The sequence below is a fragment of the Phaenicophaeus curvirostris genome, chromosome 4 (assembly GCF_032191515.1).
Source record: "Phaenicophaeus curvirostris isolate KB17595 chromosome 4, BPBGC_Pcur_1.0, whole genome shotgun sequence".
Lineage (NCBI taxonomy): Eukaryota > Metazoa > Chordata > Aves > Cuculiformes > Cuculidae > Phaenicophaeus > Phaenicophaeus curvirostris.
This window is the reverse complement of record NC_091395.1, coordinates 27,849,899-27,868,906: the sequence shown is the minus strand read 5'-3', so window position 1 is coordinate 27,868,906 and position 19,008 is coordinate 27,849,899. Positions and strand designations below refer to the sequence as shown.

At 42.2% G+C, this 19,008-nt stretch overlaps 1 protein-coding gene across 2 annotated transcripts in view; it reads right to left on the bottom strand.

Annotated features, from left to right (window-relative positions):
* Positions 1 to 19,008, bottom strand: part of UNC5C (unc-5 netrin receptor C) — a 261,148-nt gene that overhangs the window by 55,466 nt on the left and 186,674 nt on the right. For both annotated transcript variants that reach the window (XM_069855594.1, XM_069855595.1), the window contains exon 4: positions 8,556 to 8,659. In XM_069855594.1, coding sequence (XP_069711695.1) covers positions 8,556 to 8,659 — 104 coding nt within the window. The remainder of the gene's footprint in view (positions 1 to 8,555; positions 8,660 to 19,008) is intronic.

Below are 19,008 nucleotides of genomic sequence, written 5' to 3'. Positions count from 1 at the left end.
ATTAGAGGAGGATCAGGTTCATGATCACCTAAGGAACCTGAACATATGTAAGTCTATGGGACCTGATGAGATGCATTCTAGAGTCCTGAGGGAACTGGCCGATGTGGCTGCCAAGCCACTCTCCATGATATTTGAAGAGTCATGGCAATCAGGAGAAGTCCCTGGTGACTGGAAGAAGGATAACATTGTGCCCATTTTTAAAAACAGCAGAAAAGATGACCCTGAGAACTACTGACCTGTCAGCCTCACATCTGTGCCTGGGAAGATCATGGAACAGATTCCCCTAGAAGCTATGCTAAAGCAAATGGAGGATGGGAAGGTGATTAATGGCAGCCAGCACGGCTTCACCAGGGGCAAGTCCTGTATGACCAACCTAGTAGCTTTCTATGATGGGGTAACCACAGCAGTGGGCACAGGAAAACCAATGGATGTGACCTATCTGGACTTCTGTGAAGCCTTTGACACAGTCCCCCACAACATCCTTCTCTCTAAATTGGATTTGATGGGTGGACGGTACAGTGGATAAGAAATTGTTTGGAATGTCATATTCAGAGAGTAGTGGCTAACAGCTCAAAATCCAGATGGAAATCTGCTATAAGTGGTGTCCCTCAGGGGTCCATACTGGGACCAATGCTGTTTAATATCTTCATCAATGATCTTGACAGCAAGATTGAGTGCACCCTTGGCAAGTTTGCAGGTGACACCAAGCTGAGTGGTGTAGTTGCCACACTGGAAGGACAGGGTGTCATCCAGAGGGACCTGGACAGGCTGGAGAAGTGGGCCTGTGAGAATCCCATGAGGTTCAACAAGGCCAAGTGCAAGGTCCTACACCTGAGTTGCAGCAATCCTCATTTTCAGTATAGGATGGGGAATGATGTGATTGAGAGCTGCCCTGCAGAGAAGGACTTGGGGATTCTGGTTGATGAGAAGCTCGACATGAGCTGGCAATGTGTGCTTGCAGCCCAGAAGGCCAACCATATCCTGGGCTGCACCAAAAGAAGCATGGCCAGCAGGTTGAGGGAGGCAATTTTGCTCTTTTATTCCTCTCTACCCCTCATCTGGAGTGCTGTGTCCAGTTTTGGTATCCTCAACATAAGAAAGACATGGAACTGTTGGAACAGGTCCAGAGGAGGGCTACAAAGATGGTCAGAGGTCTGGAGCACCTCCCATGAGGACAGGCTGAGAGAGTTGGGCTTGTTCAGCCTGGAGAAGAGAAGGCTCTGAGGAGATCTTCCAGTACCTGAAAGAGGCCTCCAGGAAAGCTGGGGAGGGACTGTTTACAAAGGCTTGCAGTGATAGGATGAGGGGAAACGGGTATAAACTGGGGAGGGGCAGATTTAGACTACACATAAGGAAGAATTTCTTCACTATGTGAGTGGTGAGGCACTGGAACAGGTTGCCCAGGGATGTTGTGGCTGCCCCATTCCTGGAGGTGTTCAAGGCCAGGTTGGATGGGGCCTTGGGCAGCCTGGGCTGGTGGGAGGTGTCTGTGCCCATGGCAGGGGGATTGGAACTGGATGATCTTTAAGGTCCCTTCCAACCCAAACTATTCTATGATTCTATGATTCTTGAATAGATATCTAGCTCTATTTATTTAAATTAAATCAGGCACATCCCTCCAACTGTTTTTAATAAATGTATGGATGGTTGTGCAATATTGCCATGAATGATACGGTAGGTGTTGCCTTGTGGAGATGACAGCTGTGGAAATCTACAACAACATGCAACTGCTTTTTCTTACATACCAGCTACCTGAAACAAAGCACGCATGAAATTACCATTTCTTTTTTTTTGTTTTCCACTTAAGAAATTATTTTTGTTATATGTGTGCAAATTGACTTAGCAGGAGAAGGCCCCTCTGTAAAAGTGTAAGTGGAGTGAATGAAGTCCTGATTAATAGCAACTCTGGATACTGAGAAGCTGGAGCACACTCAAAGCCTTTTGATCAGAGCTCCTCAGTGCTCTGTATGCAATTTGCAGAGCAGTGGGGCACACAGATTCTGCCAGCTGCACTGGATCTGCACGTCCAGTGCTGCAAAAATGCTGGGAAGCCTGCCACAAGACTGAGCTGTCCTTGTGACCAGCTGAGGAAGGCAATGATCCGAGGTGGCTGGAATTTAGAGCAACATACTTTGTAGTGTCTTTTCAGTCATCCCGCTCCCTAGCGAGAGACAGATGTGTTTTCTCTAATTATTCACTGATTGGTATCGGGAGATGCATTAACATAATTGGCATATTTGTTCTAATTAACAAAGGGAACCTGCCACATGCCACCCAACAAGAAAAGAAAGACCGTCAGCAAGAACAGAAAACCCACAACCACCACCCTGGCTGTACCTCAGAACTGCAGCCAGGGCATTTCCAGCAGCAGCCTGAAATAAGGCAGCGCATGGGGAGACTAAGATTTGTAAAGCCAGGTCACGCTTCTGTGCGGACTAAATGAACACAGGGAACATAAATCACACAAGCAATTACATACGTGGGAAAACCTATTATGGAAGCTAATTGCTGACGCAAATTTAGCCCTGCCAGGTTACTAGCATTACTAGATACTTAAATCTCCTGGCACACTTGCATATGCGTGACTGTTTTATAGTCTGGTGGAGCAGAAGCACATCTGCTCCAAAAGAAACCCAAGAATGAAAAAGAGTTAGGAGTTCATCTAGATCCTTCCATCCTGATCATAAGTCATTCCTTACACCTCTCCCAGTCTCAAGAGGAAAGTCAGCAGGATGCAAATCCTGGATCCTGGTCTCTCATTGCCTCCTCTGCACCAGCCTGCCCTGGTCTCATCTTTGGGGTGGAGAACACCTGCCAAAATCAGCCTTCTACCCTCTAGACACAGGCAAAGCCCTCCAATGCAATTCTCCAAGAGAAACAAGACAGAAAGACCTGGGAGCACTGAGATATTTGCCTTGATAAAAGGCGATCTAGGATTCTGGGAGGTGAGACCATTGCACCCCTGCCTTCCCCATACCTAGCCAACATGGCAGGAACGGTTTCCATCTGCTTCCCCAGCCACATCAGCATTGTGGCTGGTGTTCTCTACAGACATGTCAGCCAGTCATGGCCTTGCCACAGTCCCTGCTGAGCTTGCATTACATCCAATAGCCATAGGGAAATCGGAGATCCCCTGCTTCACCTGAATTGTAACAGCAGACATGCATTCCATACCACGTTGGCAGTAAGGGCATGCGTGCACACACCAATAAGAATGAAACATTTGTGAAGCTAACTGGACACAGTACAAGATATCCAAGTGAAACTGAGAAAACTTTAGCAGTTTACATATGGGCTATTGAGCCAGCAGCTATCTCTGGTACCTTGAGACTTGACTGACTCTTTGAAGAATGCTATTTGATATTTGGATTAGGTTTCAAATATGCACTTTCATCTCAGCAACTGCCTGCTCTACAAGATGGTGTCTTCCATGTCCTATTTGCTGGAAATTAGTTTCATGCTTGGTTAAGGTTAAGAAAAAAATATATAAGAAAAAAAAAGAGTGGTTTCCAAAGAGGCTGAAACGATAGCTATGAGAGACTGCAAAACACATACTGAGAATGAGACAGCAAATGCAAACCAACACCTTCTAGTAGATTGGGGTGTAAAAAGCATGTAAGAAGGAACAGAAATATATAGGACCAGACACTCACAATTCAGGAGAGCTTTAACTTGTACTTCTGGAGAAGGACAGGCCTGCTTTGCCAGATCTTCCCCAATGGCTCTTCAAGGCTAAATGAATAAGCAGTCCTCAGCCAGCAATGTGCCCAGGTAGCCAAGAAGGTCAATGGCATCTTGGTTCATATCAGAAACGGCATGACCGGCAGGTCCAGGGAGGTTATTCTCCATCTGTACTTGGCACTGGTGAGACCACACCTTAAATACTGTGTTCAGTTCTGGGCCCCTCACCACAAGAAGGATGTTGAGGCTCTGGAGCGAGTCCAGAGAAGAGCAACAAAGCTGGTGAGGGGGCTGGATAACGAGTCTTACGAGGAGTGGCTGAGGGAACTGTGGTTGCTTAGCCTAGAGAAGAGAAGGCTGAGGGGAGACCTCATTGCTCTACAACTACCTGAAAGGAGGTTGTAGAGAGGAGGGTGCTGGCCTCTTCTCCCAAGTGACAGGACAAGAGGGAATGGACTCAAGCTCTGCCAGGGGAGGTTCAGGCTGGACATCAGAAAAAAAAATTCCATGGAAAGGGTCACTGAACAGGCTGCCCAGGGAACTGGTTGAGTCACTATCCCTGGATGTGTTTAAAAGACGGGTAGATGAGGTGCTGAGGGGCATTGTTTAGTGGTTGATAGGAATGGTTGGACTTGATGATCCTGTGGGTCTTTTCCAACCTAGTGAATCTGTGATTCATTTTGGGCTGTGCTCCTTCTGCACACAAACCCACCTCCTCCTTCCTGCTTATCCTCCTGTGGACACCTAAAGGAAGTTCTGCTGTATATTGCAAGGCACTGCAAAGGACTGTGTCACTTCCAGCCAATTAGTATTTGTAGCCACAAACTCCTCTATTCCTCTCTCTTAGAGCTCGCTTTCCTGCCAGGAATATAAAACACTGCCTTGGCAACACACACCTGCATGGAAATGCATACACATAAGATCCCAATTAAGGGATAACTGCTGCAAAACTTAAGCGGCTCTCATGAAACAAAGCAAACAGTGGTTGTATTAATAATCAATTAGCCGAAGCAGCCACCTGATGCTGTCTGTTTGGAGAAGTCCTCAGCTTCCACCAGCTTTTGCCCATGCAAGAGGAGACTAATAAAGCCTGTGTAACGGTCATCTTCACTCAGCAAAACACCTTCTTCTGTCTTTTGACTTGGATGTGTTTCCCCTTGCTCTAGTTCCTTATTAAAGCTATGAATGTGGATAAATATCATGTCCAGTTTTAAACCCAACTGAGTCACCAAACTGTTCGTTGCACCCTGTTCTACAATTAAACTACTCTGTTAAACACCTCAATTATAATTAAAAGAAGCAATTATCTCCCTGTTAAAGGTACTGCAAATCACACATTTCCATGCAAAAGTTCATCTGGCAGCTTATGGCATGTTAACCAATCTTACATCTCATTGATGTTTTGATCTATAACCTATCAAAATGAGTTAATTTGATGCGATTCAGTGTCTCTAACTGTATTTTATCATGTGCAATATGACACTGGCATCTTTGAAAGAACAAATTCAACGAGCTAAGGGGTTAATTGCTAATAACTCTGCCATTACTGTTGGAGCATCACAGAACAGGATCCTTCCTGCCTTCTTAGGTTGGGTTTGAAAAAATGCATACAGAGAAGGGAATGGAATTGAAATGGATGTTTCTGTAGAAACTGGGGGGCTGCAACATCTGACTTCCACTGAGCACTGGCAGCTCCCGCTGTTTCTGGCAGGGGCAGGAAGTTGTTTGGTTTTATTTCTCTTTTCTTTCTGTTTTTTTGTTTTGTTTTGTTTTGTTTTTTTTTTCCCACAGCAGCAATGTATGAGTTTGCCCCTTCACCTCCCACTTTGTGTGGAAACCTCAGTGTAACAGGGCCTGTGCTGGTCCTACCACTGCTTGCCTGGGCCTCATATATGAAAACCCAAAACATTTACTGGGCTTTTTCAGAGTCTGTAGGTAGGTTTGGCTTGATACCAGTTGTAAAACCAGGAGCAGGGAGGCACGCTGCTGCACAGCTAGCACCAGTGCTGGTTAGGGCTGGTGGGTAGGTGCGTATGGCCATAGAGAAACTGCTCTGGTTTTCCCTTTGGTTCTTTACTTCGGCACAAGTGAAGTAAGACATATTTTGATTTGACCTCAGGCCATGGGGGTGATGTATTTTAACAAACCTGCTTTTCTTTGGACCTAGTGGCCATGATCTGAACCTACTTTAATGCTCGCTATGTCCTAGTGGATCTGAGAGACTGGTAAGTGCTGCCTTAAAAGCTTTGCCTGCCTATCTCTGTCTTTGTCCTTCTTGCCCTCTGGAGCAGCTGTATGCTATGTGGTTCAGCATTTCAGTAATAATAAAAGCTGCTCTAGCATTGATCCATAAGAGCTTGACATAGTTAATTGCAATTAAATATGCTGGGAATTATAAAACTAAATTCCCCAGCTACTGAAATGGACAGGAGGAAGAAAGAATAGAACATATCCCCAAGTGTGATTGTTCCTAACACTTCGAAATACCAGGAACAAAATGAAACAAAGTGTGAGAATGAAATCAATGAGAAAAAGCAAGGAGAAAATGCTGGAACTCTGGACTCCAGCATTACATTAAATGGAATGTGTACTTTGTAATGTCACGGTGTAAGCTTTTCTTCCTCTATTGTGTTGTTAAATCCAGTGACTATTTCAGAAGCCAGTAAGTGGAAAAAACTCGAAACAAAACACAGTGCCCAGAATGGGAAGAGACCGAGTTACATGCTCATGAAAGCATTTGGAAATGCTGCTCAGAGATGCAGCATATATGTTACCATGTTACTCTACTCAGAACCAAGGCAGTCATTCAACAAGGTGGAAAATAGCTTCAGCCTAGTGCCTGCCTTCTCCCAAGTCCTTTCTTAGTTATCTGTACCATCATACCAGAAACTCCTCCTAAAAAATAAACGAAATCTTAAATGAAGAACTCATTCATCTCTACAATTAAAATAATCATGTAATCCTTCAGCCCACTAAGTTACCTTTTATCTTTCCATTTTTTAAAATTTATCATACCAGCTTCAGCAAGTGTCACATTAAGGCATTCATATTCATTAGTGTTCAGGTTCTTTGTTCTTTTAATAGTGCTGGAAAGAATCTACAAAGGAGCTGTATTAGGCGGCTGTCCAATCTGGGTGTTTGATCTCTTTCTGACTTCAAAAGTCAGAAAAGAAAAAAAAACAACGTTGAGAATGGTTCTTTTAAATGTCAGATGGGGAGTATATGACTTCTGAGACTGCCAAGTGTTAACTGGTATCTGCCCTGACCAGGGTACAAATAAGATTCAGAGACAGTTAATGTACAGTCATGAGTCTTGACTATTGACAAAGCGAGTCAGGATACTAGAAGGCAGGAAAAACTGAAATTATTATGAGAGCGGCTCACAGAGGATCTTTTCAGGGATCACTTCCATGCATCATGTTAAATCATACTGTTTGCGTCCTAGCTGCCTGACTGGGCATTACAGACCTTTCTGAAGGAATAACTAGACTGCCTGGTGAAACTTCAGAGGTGCTTGTAACACTGCATTCAAACAAACTATTTGTCATCATCAATCTCTGTTTCCAGTATAGGTAATGAAGATCCCCAGTACTGCCCTGCACTTCCAGAACAACATATCCCATTGCAAACACTACTGTCATTGCCGAACAGCAAGCTGATTTGATGTAAATTAGCATCAGGAAGGAAAATAAAAAAAATGCTGCTAAATTCCTAAGGAAAGCCAAATGATTAATATTACAGTTGTCAGCAAGCTGGCTCAGCAGACCTAAATGCTCTTTACAGTTTTGGGGATCTTGACGGGGAAAGAAAACACCCTATAGAAAGATAAAATAGGAAAAATGCTAATTATTGTTTCTGATGTTTGTGGACACTTTTTTGCAATTCTGATTAAATCTAAACTTGGGTTAGATGGGGAGATAACACTTATAAGATTCATCTCCTGAGAAATCAGTCATCAGCTGCTGAGTGACAACCACTTTGCTACTTAGCCATGACAGTCTAACTTATCCTAATGCAAATTGGCAACAGTTTCTTCTTTGTGTACAGAGGAAAACCGAGGAGAATTCAGACAGGGGAATTACCATCATTAACAATCAATTTTTCCCTTAACAGCTGTAGTGGATTTAGGATTTCAGAAACCCCGCTCCCACGAGCAATAAGGCTGAAGCCATTGCACTCCTGTTTAGGGGGACACCCACTGCTGACATCAGGCATAGATTTTGCTGAAGGATAGACTCACTCCTGTCAGGTGGAGCACAGGCTACCCACTCCAGGTTTACTTACATGCCGGTAGGAAAACCAGATAAGCCCTGAAGATGGATTATTAGGCAGATACTTACCCTACTTGCCCCCACCTCATGCTACTTCATCTTTGAGCCCATACTGGACCCTCTAGTGCTGAGCTGACTGGCTGGTGCACACGTGAGCACATGAACTAACACGTGAGGGAAATATTATTTGTCAAAATAAAAACTAAAATGCCCTAATACTATTGTTCTAAACCTTGACAATTATGCTTGAAAGGTGTCTCTCAGAATAAGTGAAATGTTTTTCTCTTTAAAAGGAAAAGGAAAGATAAGATAGTCTGACACTATTGTGCTCCATCAGCTACGTGCCTTTTCGATGCCAGATACAACTGTGAGTTTTGAAAGGGAATTAAAAATTGACACAAGACTGCTTGCAGCTTTGCCCAGCAAGAAACCATAATCCAAAGCCATTAATCAGTTCCCGATCAATCTTGTCTATGAGCAGCAGCCAGTCAGCTCTCCGTTACCACCCATTCATCATGTCATGCCTAACTCACTGCACCATTAACCACCAATCAGGGCTTAGTTAGGATGTCTGAGGGCCAGGACACTGATGTTGTTGCTCACCTCAGCTACTGGGATGCCTTCAGGGGGACGGCACTGGAGCAGGACTTCTTGTTCCAAGGAGACTTCTTTTCCCAAGGGCTCTTGCTCAAAAGTTTTCCGGAGATCTAGGGAGGAGAAGAAAAACAATTAGTAATATTAATAGATGGTTGTTTAAATAACATTTGATTGCCATACTGCATAAATGAGAGAGATCTTTCTAAACAGAGAAAATAGCATTTCTGTTCCCAGGAAAGTGAAGCACGTAAAAAAGACCAGGACATGTTTTCACTTCGTTCCAACATTAAGCAGTCAAAAGTTTCACAGTGGATTTATTATTTACTTTGTGGCAGAGAATGTGAACTCAGCGAGGATCCAAGGCCTCACTGTGGAAGGTCATGTCCAGACAGAGAACAAAAAAGCAAAACAAGTCCCTTCTTCAGATAATTTACATTTGATAAACTATGCCAGTGAAGTACTAAGGAAAGTTACGAAAAATTAAATAAATCTGTAAAACTACAGCACATCAGCTGAGTTGCCTTAAACTCATGGATGAAAGTACTCATGCTGTGATTTGATGTGCTCTTAGTCCATTAACTTTACAGCTTTAGCTAATTTGTCTCCACCTTATTAGCCCTGTAACACTAAATAGATTATAATTATAATAATAATAATAATAATGATGATGACTGATATGATAGTGACAGTGATGATAATAATAATAACAATAATAATGTTTAGCTGAAATGTTCTTTGATCCCTGCACAGCACCACAGAAATGTGGCAGGTGGAGAGGGCATTGAATGCCCCTTCAAATGTTGGACCAGGTCATCATACTGGACAGCTGTACATTTCCGGAATATCCTTGTGATGTGGTAAAACGGACTTGAGAAGTTCCCTCATTACCACTAGCTCTGTATTTCTGCCATGAACTGGCAATCCGTCTGCTGTGCCAGGAAGAACAGACTTTTGGGGAACCAGACATTCAGCCCAAGTAGCAACTGAGGATATGTCTCCCTGCTACTGGTTCCTGCTGAAAATGGACACGGGGTCATGTTCAAAATCACATCAGAGACTTGGCCTGACTTTAAAAAAAAAACTTGCTAAAAAAGTTTTTTATTTTATTTTTTGTCGTAAAATCAGACCAGTTCCGTAAGCCAGCTCACAGTGAGGGTGCACAAACACTTATACCATATTGGAAATAAGTCCTATGGGAACAATTTAAAAGCCAAATATTTCATATTTTGAGGCCATAATCTGTGACTGTGCTGGAAAACAGATCACTGAATTGAACCAGTTTACGAACAAACCATCCAAAGAGTTATTTTTCATCCAGATTATCTTCAAGGTCTGATTTACAGACGACCCCACAAGGAATTGTACTACCAGCACCACCAAAAGGCAAAACCTGGGGCAGCAAATGCACATATGGAAAAGGAAGTGAGGTATCTGCCACCAAAATCAGCTCCTCTGAAACTCACCTTCAGATAGCACAGGATCTCTGTCTCTTACCTTATACTGGGAAAATGTGGCTCTTCAACCAGCTGGAATTAAATGTCAATCTAATTGTACCATGGAAAAGCTTGGTCATAGCTGGAGATGCTGATTTTAACTTAAGCTGACAATATGATAAACTTCTAAAGTCCTTAAATCCATGCATTTCCCTAGCAAAACTGAGGCATCTCTGTTCTCCCTCTGCACTGCGGACATGGCCGCTGGCACTCCTGCTCCTTCTGGCATACAGGGCAGGGATGCTGAGAGCCTCTTGATGGGACAGGATTTAAGGCCACAAGAAAGATAAGCTTTGGAAAATCCTAAAGTGGCAATATAAGAAATTACTGTCTCCAGCAGTCGGCTTGTTTAGGGGTTATTCTCTGTCAAAAGGAAGCACATGCCAACATTACAACTACCTCCCTAGAAAATCCACCATCTCAACCTGAGTCACTGATGAAGGGTATTTAACCTACAATACTGGGGAACTTATGGCAAAGAGGAGTAAACATCTGGAAACGATCATTTCTTAGGATGATACACCAAGCTTCATCAGGCTGTGCATGTCAGCATCCTTGTCTCACTGACATTATGGCCTTGTCTGGCCAGCGAGGCTCCTTCATGTGAGAGCTACTACAACAAGACAACAGGCAAGATTAGATCAGCCTGCAATGCCTGTATGTAGCTCCCAGCATGTTGCCAGCTCCAACATCACCAGCCCATGACCTTTATCCCACCCTCTCTGTCAGGCTAACCTGGGGACATTTGGGTTGTGTGGCTCAATTTGAGTAAGATCAAAACCCTCTAGGTGCTCTGTTGGTGGGAGTCATTCCAAGGACAAAATACTGAATTTAGACAGAGATGAGCTGGTCTTTCAGGAGCTGGTGTGTTTCTCAAGATGTGACATTATTCCTTTGGCCCAGGCTCCTCATGCATCGTACAGGCTTGATAGGTATCCTGGGCAAACATAATGCCAGGTTAATGCAGTTTGCTTTAAATTAACAAATAACTGGGGTTATAGTTCTAGCAGTACCCATTTGATCACGTTATTGCTAGTCCCACAGGTGTTTCCAAAGGAAAAGAATTACAGGTACCATCAGGTACACCCTGGTGCTTCTAGCAGGTACACACACATACGCACAGTGCAGACAATTATAACAGATGCATCATGCTCTAATATCATGGCTGAGGATAAATGAGAAAGTAACCATGCTGGTAATAGAAGTATATAAGCACAGTAATAAATAGCATATTAATAATAGCTTTCAGGTGTTCAGACATGGAGGGGTGAAGACAGTAGAGGTAGATTACACAGATAATAATCTGAGTTTTTTTCCTTGACACATTGATTTACTGTCCTGCCTACCTTCCTGAAACATTAATAGACCTCTGAAGTTCTCCATAGCTTCACGTGCACAATAATCACCTCTCTCATAAAGAACTTGCCTTTAAAAACACCCCAAATTTTAGTGCATAGAGAAGTGAATAGCATTAGTCGAGAAATGTGTAATAACAGTAAAAGAATCCCACTTTAAACTCTTTATCATCGACAACTGGAATTGCTGGGTATGAAGAACCCTTTTTTCCTGGGAATCTTTGCAGTGGGGCTGTTGCAGGTGAGATGAACCCTGTGGGACTCTGGCTCCTTGCCCATGGAGCCTTGCTGTGTGCGGATGCTTTAACTGTGCTGTTGGATTCAAGTGGGTCAATGATCCACAAACTAAAAATACACTAAGTAGGGACCTTGACATAATAGACAGTAATGTTCTCAAAGAAGCCATTAGATAGTACTGAGTAAATGATACTAATTTGTAAAAAAAAAATAGTACATAATTGTGTATTTACTAGATTGAGAGCTCTTATGCTCTATTCTGTTGGTTCCCTCCTACATCTTTACAGCTTTATCCCACCAGAACTACCCACCACCTCCTGGAACAGCCACACCACCTACAAAGAGATACAGATTGTGGCTGTGTAGGGCCACCAATCACCTGCCTAACCAAGCATAATGTTTCCTGGTTGCAACAGACAAACAACAAGATGCTTTTTTAAGTGATGAGGAAGCAGAGAGCCTGGACAAACAACTTCATCACCTGCTCTAACAATCATGAAAGACCCTGCTGGGGCAGCACTGGGTTATAGAATGACTGCATTTTTTCTATGACCCGTGCTGTGATTTCAGTGGATAACAATGATGTCCTTCTACAATCTTCAGTCTTCAGCTTCCTTTGCCATTTAACAATTATAGTCATCACGGCAACTTCACACTGTCGACCAGGAGTGGGTGAGCTTGCTAATGTACTGAGGGACTTTGGATCTTTTCCAAGCAGAGTATTTTCAATAAAATTTTTCACTTTTTCAAAGTGTCATGTAAGTTACTATTTCTTGCAAGCAAGGACAGAAAGGATACATTTTCCCAGAGAATGGTAAAAGACGAATAAAATACATTCCATTAAAAAGAAAAGTTTTAACAATCTTCAAAAAATATGCCTGAAAAAGCAAGACAATAAAACATTTGATTCATTCTGGGTCAGGACCTCTTTGTCTGTGAAGAGGCGGTGTGAATTATTAAAGCCCCAGGTCGGTAGCAGCCCTGTTAATGTGACGCTGAGAGACAGCCTTCTCTACCCTCATCTTCAATAGGGAGAGACACAAGGGAAAGGCAGTTCCACTTTCTTTCCATTTTTATTTTGGTAATATAAAATAATCCCTGATTGCCTGTGTTAGCAAACTCTTCCTCCCCTTATACATGTAATAGTGCTACCAGAGCTCATCTCTTCTGGAGTGCAGTGAGCTCTGGTGGACAGCAATGCTGAAGGGTCCATCTTGTTTCTCTTACCAGCTCCCTCATGTATTTCACTCAGCTGCAGGTGGGGATGTCACTAACAGCCTCAGGGGAGAGCCTGCACCCCCTTCAGGCATTTCCCCCACTGCAACTTCCCTTCTAGACGGTCTTCATTAAAAGAAATCAAGGAGAATCATTAAAATTCTTTTCTGCTGTCTTGAACCAGGCTCTATTTTCTTTACTAATGTACCATCTTAGTAAATTCAGAGAGGGCTCTTGTGGCATACATCACATGACATTTACAGCATACTGAAGATGAGACTTTCCTCCAAGACTCCTGAAATGCTCCTGCACAACCCTCTCTGGTAAGGACAGATGGCTGCATTCAGAGTTGCATTGCAATGAGAGAATTTCCACAAGCATAAAACTGAAATAGTGCAATGGGAAATCAGAATCTCAGTGCACACCGTATTGCTAGCTTTGTTTCTGAATTGCTATGCTTTTTGCAAAGAGAAGCATTAGATCTTAATTGTGATGCACTGCTAAATTGCTTCCTTTTATGCTTAATGCAGTTTTAGCTTATGAACAACTCAGAAGTTTCATTTTTGCCTGCTAAAGGTAAGAATTTATACAGGAACTTCTGACATTTCCCCACTTCCTTTTCTACATGTCAACTTCTAAGAAAGAGCAAAGAATGACCCTAATATTTTTTTAAATCAAATGTATTTTACCTCTTTGCTGTTCTGGGTTTTACCATGATAGGTGGGTGGATAAAACTTTAAGGGTATCTTTCATCATTTCTGAGAAATGTGGTAAGAGGCATACTAGACACCTTCAAGGTAGTGCTAATACCAGGGTGACTAATGAATGAGCATGAAAAATGGACACTTGTCAGCCAGGAGTTAGATGTAAACCAGAATGAACAGAACAATGCAGCATTACTGTCAGGGAAAGATGGATTTCTGCCCTTGGTAGACCTTAAAGACATTGTGCTCCTTCTAGTAATTCCAGTGTCAACTTTCCTTCTTTAACAAACAATCAAAAAACTGAGCAAGTTTTAAGAAAACAAAAAGAAAAACCACATTATTTTCTACCCAACTTTCATATTAGCTATGCCCATTGAGAGAAATATGTTTGGTGTGTGCTTTCATAGAAATAAGGTTTTAAGAATGTGAAAACCTTCAAAAGAAATACGTATTTCTATACAGATGATACCTGGCTTTATATGGATAAATACATATAGGCATCCATATAAAACCAAACATGCCATAAGAAAAAAATGTAATTAAAACACTAGAAAAAAGGGAATATGGCTTGGTATTATTTTAAACATTACTAGAGGATAAATTGGCAGCAAAGTTCTTCACTTCAAGTCTATCTCCTACTGTTCAGAGTGTTCAAGAGGCAATGTCAATGCTGGTTGAAGTTTATCTAATGTAGGTAGTTAAGGCTTGGCGGTCGGAAGATGTCGCGCTGCACGGAAAGAAAGGACCCCTCTCCGAATAGCCAATAGCGCTTAGCTCATGACGTAAGCAGATGGAAGTGACGTTGTAAACCCAAGCTATATAATGCTGTGCCACTCACCAATAAACGCCATTTGCCATCCACCACATTGGTGTCTGTGAGCTGATGGCCCGAGCAGCCTGGAGTTGGTCGCAGTGCCGTTCCTGAACCAGGCCACCACACCTCCAAAAGCAACAATCTAGCTTAATAAGAATACCCAAACAGACTCACAACTGAGTCTATGTCTTTGTGCAGGGATCAATCACACTGGTGGGTAAGTAATGGAAAAGTTAGTTAATTAGTCTCTTATTAATTACATCAAACCAGATTTCTACTGAGGCAGTCATAGGAATGTCATCAGCCTGTAAACCAGGGGATCTCTCTGAAACCTTTATTAATTTATGTGTATGGGTGGCACCTTGCCCTGGGGAGTCACCTGCTCTATCACCCTCATGCTGAGTGTTGATCAAAGCTGCCTGCCCTCCTTCAGTGTGCTGCTTCTCAAAGGATGCAGTCGTGGCTGGAAAGGGCTGTGCTCTCAGCTGTCCCAAGCATCAACACTAGAGCTGAGGACAGGAGAGACCTCTACACCTAGCAATCCCATCTTTATGATTAATACACAACTCCGCGCCACTATTTCTTTTTCTGGAGGGGCTGTTTCACATCTGTCCAGTCCTAAAGACAAATTCCGTGGCACCACAAGGCTACCCCAGCCACCTTCTCCGCCTGGAAAGGAGCATCAGGGATGGTGGATCTTTCCACTTTCCAAAGATGTCCACAGCTTTGGCTGAACTTCTCTGTAGCCCTCCAGCGGACCAGTAGGTAAGGCCCCAGGCACTCATTCCACACAGCCAAGAAACCACATCAGCTTTCACAGCCAAGCAGTTGATGGGGATCAAGGCAAACTTCTTGGAAGTGCACAACATGTTTTGGGCAGACAGGGGGCTACAAAGTGACAAACACCCTTTGCTTGACAGGCTACAACCTGCAAGACACTTTGTCATGGACCGCTTTAAAAGAAAGTGAGTTCTTTTTTTCCCGGCACGGCGCCCGAGTAATTCAAACCCACTCAGAGGTAAAGGTGTATACTATATCTTTTACTAAATAAGATGCATGCCCTTGAAACACTGGGTTCAAATGATTACACTGGATTCAAATCATCAAACAAGCGGCAGGGGACAGAGCACAGACAGGAAAAACTCCAGCCCCCAAAGTGACCGAAACAGCCTGTCAGTGGCAACGCTTCGCAACACTAACAACCTGCTTAACTGAGCCTGAACAGCACCCAGAGCCCTAATGTTTCCTGGAGTCAAACCCAAAATCAAACAAAAACCGCCTGCTACTTACTGCTGCAGCTGCACATGTTGCAAAGAGAACTCGAGAAACAACAGGCAAGGATAAAAGAGTTGTAGGGGACAAATAATTGCAAGAGATGAGAGACAGTCACTGCCTTAGGAGCTCCACTTGTAGCAGCACATGTTTCTTTGTGCAGCGGCTCCAGAACATGGTGGGTTTCCACACACAACACACAAACACGAGACAAGACAGACAGTGGGACAAACAACAGAGAGACAAGACAGAGACACACAGACAAAACAGAGAGAGAGTTGCAGACAGGGACAAACAGAAAAACAGACAAGAGACAAGACAAACAGACAAACAGAGAAACACAGACAAAACAGAGTTGCACAGAGAGTGTTGCAGGCCTTCACAGAGATTTTAAAACTCTCTGTGCCTGCCCCTCACCGTATCAGGTGGGGGAAGGACAGGTAACAGCTCTCCAGCACTTCTGGCCTTGCCAGTGGGGCTGGACGCAATCACCTGCTTTGCGCCACTCAACTCATGCCGGAACAGGTCCACATACACTTGGCCTAAGCACAGAACCTTCTCTCTTATTTTCTACATATTTAAATCCTGAGCAAATGAGAAGTGCACACCTGCCACCCCCTCATTCTGCTGATGGCATCTTTAGCCAACTGGGGATAACGCTGCACCCTGAGGACTCCTTGGAAACCCACTGCCTGCACAGCTGCAGGAAACCCATTTTTTCCCCCTTCTCTCTTCAGCTCTAAGATAGTTCAGCCAAGTGCTGGTAAGGCAAAACATCCTTTTACAACACAGCTTCCGCATGGGACACAGTTACAATGAAGAATCACCCACTCAACAAATTTGGTATTGATACAACCATAAAAAATAAAAGCAAGCAAACTTTATTGAGAATTCACTGAGCAGATGGGTTCCCAGGTGTACATTGATCACATTGTTCTTCTCCTCTTAAATTTTTACTTGATAGTCTGTATTTCTTATTTTTCTTTGTAAGCTTAACCTGCAAACTAATATATAAACTTACTCCATTATTTTATCTTGCTTAGTGACTGAAAATGGAATCCAAAGTTCTTGTTTTTCAAATAAATCTAAACATAAAATTCAAGTGACCTAACCTGAGTAGGTGCCTATTTGATGTACTAAACATATATTATAAACATCAAGTGAACGTTGTAATTTATATGTAGAATTGAATTTACAACACACTGAAACACTAAAACATAAACCAGTTATTATAAATCTGGTATTTTGTTCTTGCTCTTCTGATACTGTAATCTGTCTTACAGAGCTCTCTCCTCGCTACCAAATTATACACAAAATTTTGTTAACTTCCTGACTGGATCTATGTTTCACCATCAGGCACTAAGACTTTACTGAAAGACGATAATTTCTTAGGCATGACAGCATAAGTAGGATATTCTCAAGGCTCCTACTAAGGGATTAAATTAATATGAATTCAGTACAGGGATTTCTTTTTGTTCCTTAAGCAGTGTTAACAGCGAAGTCAAGTCCATCTTAATTTATAAAGTCTTAGCTTTTTATAGTCTTTATAATTTATAAAGTCTTAGTTCTTTATTACACAGAAATGTGATTTGGATTTATTACTGTTGGAACAGCATCCTTAAGTCTGGGAGTTGGTCATGCCTGCTAACTTGGGAAGTGGTATAGAAACATGGCTGTAGGGGCTAAAAGCAGAATAGTAGTATCAAACACGTTAAAGGTTCACTTAACTTTTTGCTGCTCTTTCTGTGATTTGCTGTACTCTCTTCAGTAGTTGTAGCTCAAAATCATGTGCTTAATAGTACACAAACAAGGAATTAAGGTCGTCTTGCTGCTAATGCTCATACACACTTATTGAAGTGCACAAACCTCAATTTTTGGGTTATTTTTCAATACTGCATGTCCTGGACATACTTTCCTATTAAAATTTTCAAGTGGAGTCCTTCCCAGCTCACTCTCCTTATCTCAACACCCATCCAGCTTTCTATCTACTGTAATGTGCTCTAATACTTCAGTGACTCCAGGAGCATGTCCTCACAGCATTGCTTGGATTAGGTGTGTGAAGAGAGAGAAGAAAGGCACTGCAGAAATATAACATGGAGCATGGGCCCCAGTACTAAAAGGTGAGAAAACCAAGTGCCAGTAAAGAATCTGTGATTTTTTTTCCATATCTGTTTCCTTGTATGACTGCATACACCTTAGAAGTAGAGATAAACCACCATGTGAACTAGTCCACTTTTCCATACTGCATTTATCTTATCAGTATAAGGTATCTGACATGCATATATTAACTACATTCCTTTGAAAAAAAAGTCTGTGTCAAAAAAAGCTTTTAGATAAGTACGGAGCAAATTAATATCAAATTACACAAAAGATTAACAAGCAGATTTCCTTACTACATAAAGGATTTTTAAAATTATTTTTTTTATCCTGATTTTAGATAATGAATAAAGGAAAGGAAGACAATAGCCACATTTATTACACCAAAAAAAAAGATCAGGTAACAGAAATCACAGAATAAGTTGTAATTTTCCTATATGTTTTGAACAAATGCAAAATCAGGCAGCAGACTTTGTGCTTACATTCTTACTGTACTTTCTCAACCTGGGCTAACATCATGAAGTCAGTGAGGCTACAGCAACACCAAACCGGAGCAAATGAAAACTGAGGCCGCATTATGCACAGGGGCTCAGATCAATTTGTCTTAGCCACCCTTTTATTATCTGATCTAAAAATTAGGTCAAATCCTGCAGCTATTGTTTAGTCTTTACCAGATATATTTTCCAGCTCAGGCCTCATTCAACCATTTAACAGGAATTTTGCCCTGTTAGGTTTTATCTGTTCAACAACATCCATCTTTTTACATAAAATTCACATCAAAACTTTACATTAGGCTTGGGGTTTTTTTTAGCCAAAGATAAAGCTATCCAAATCCCCTCTTTCCTCTCTCCACAGAAGTATTATTTTTTTAACTCAGCAGAAAAATTGTATCAAAATATATTAGTGACTCCTAGTGCTCCTGATAAGGTGTGCCTAGAATAAATAAGAAATGTGTGAATTAATAGGAAATGCATTTCAGCACTTTCATAGGCCAGTATCTCAGAATATTACAGCTCCACCAAGATAAACATTAGATGTCCCTACTTTGTTGGTTACTGAGATATCTAGAATGGCAAAGTGAAAATTAATCCCAACAAATTTGCTAATTTAAAAGGATGAAATGCTTAGCTCTGTTCTCATGGGGAGACTAAAGCCTCAGGAAGATGAATTCCACAAAACAGGAAAAAAGCTGAAAATAATATTTCTATCACCTGTTGTTTCTCCTTCTTTTCAGAAAGAGCCTGCACAGATGGGAGTGATTTCCTACCATAT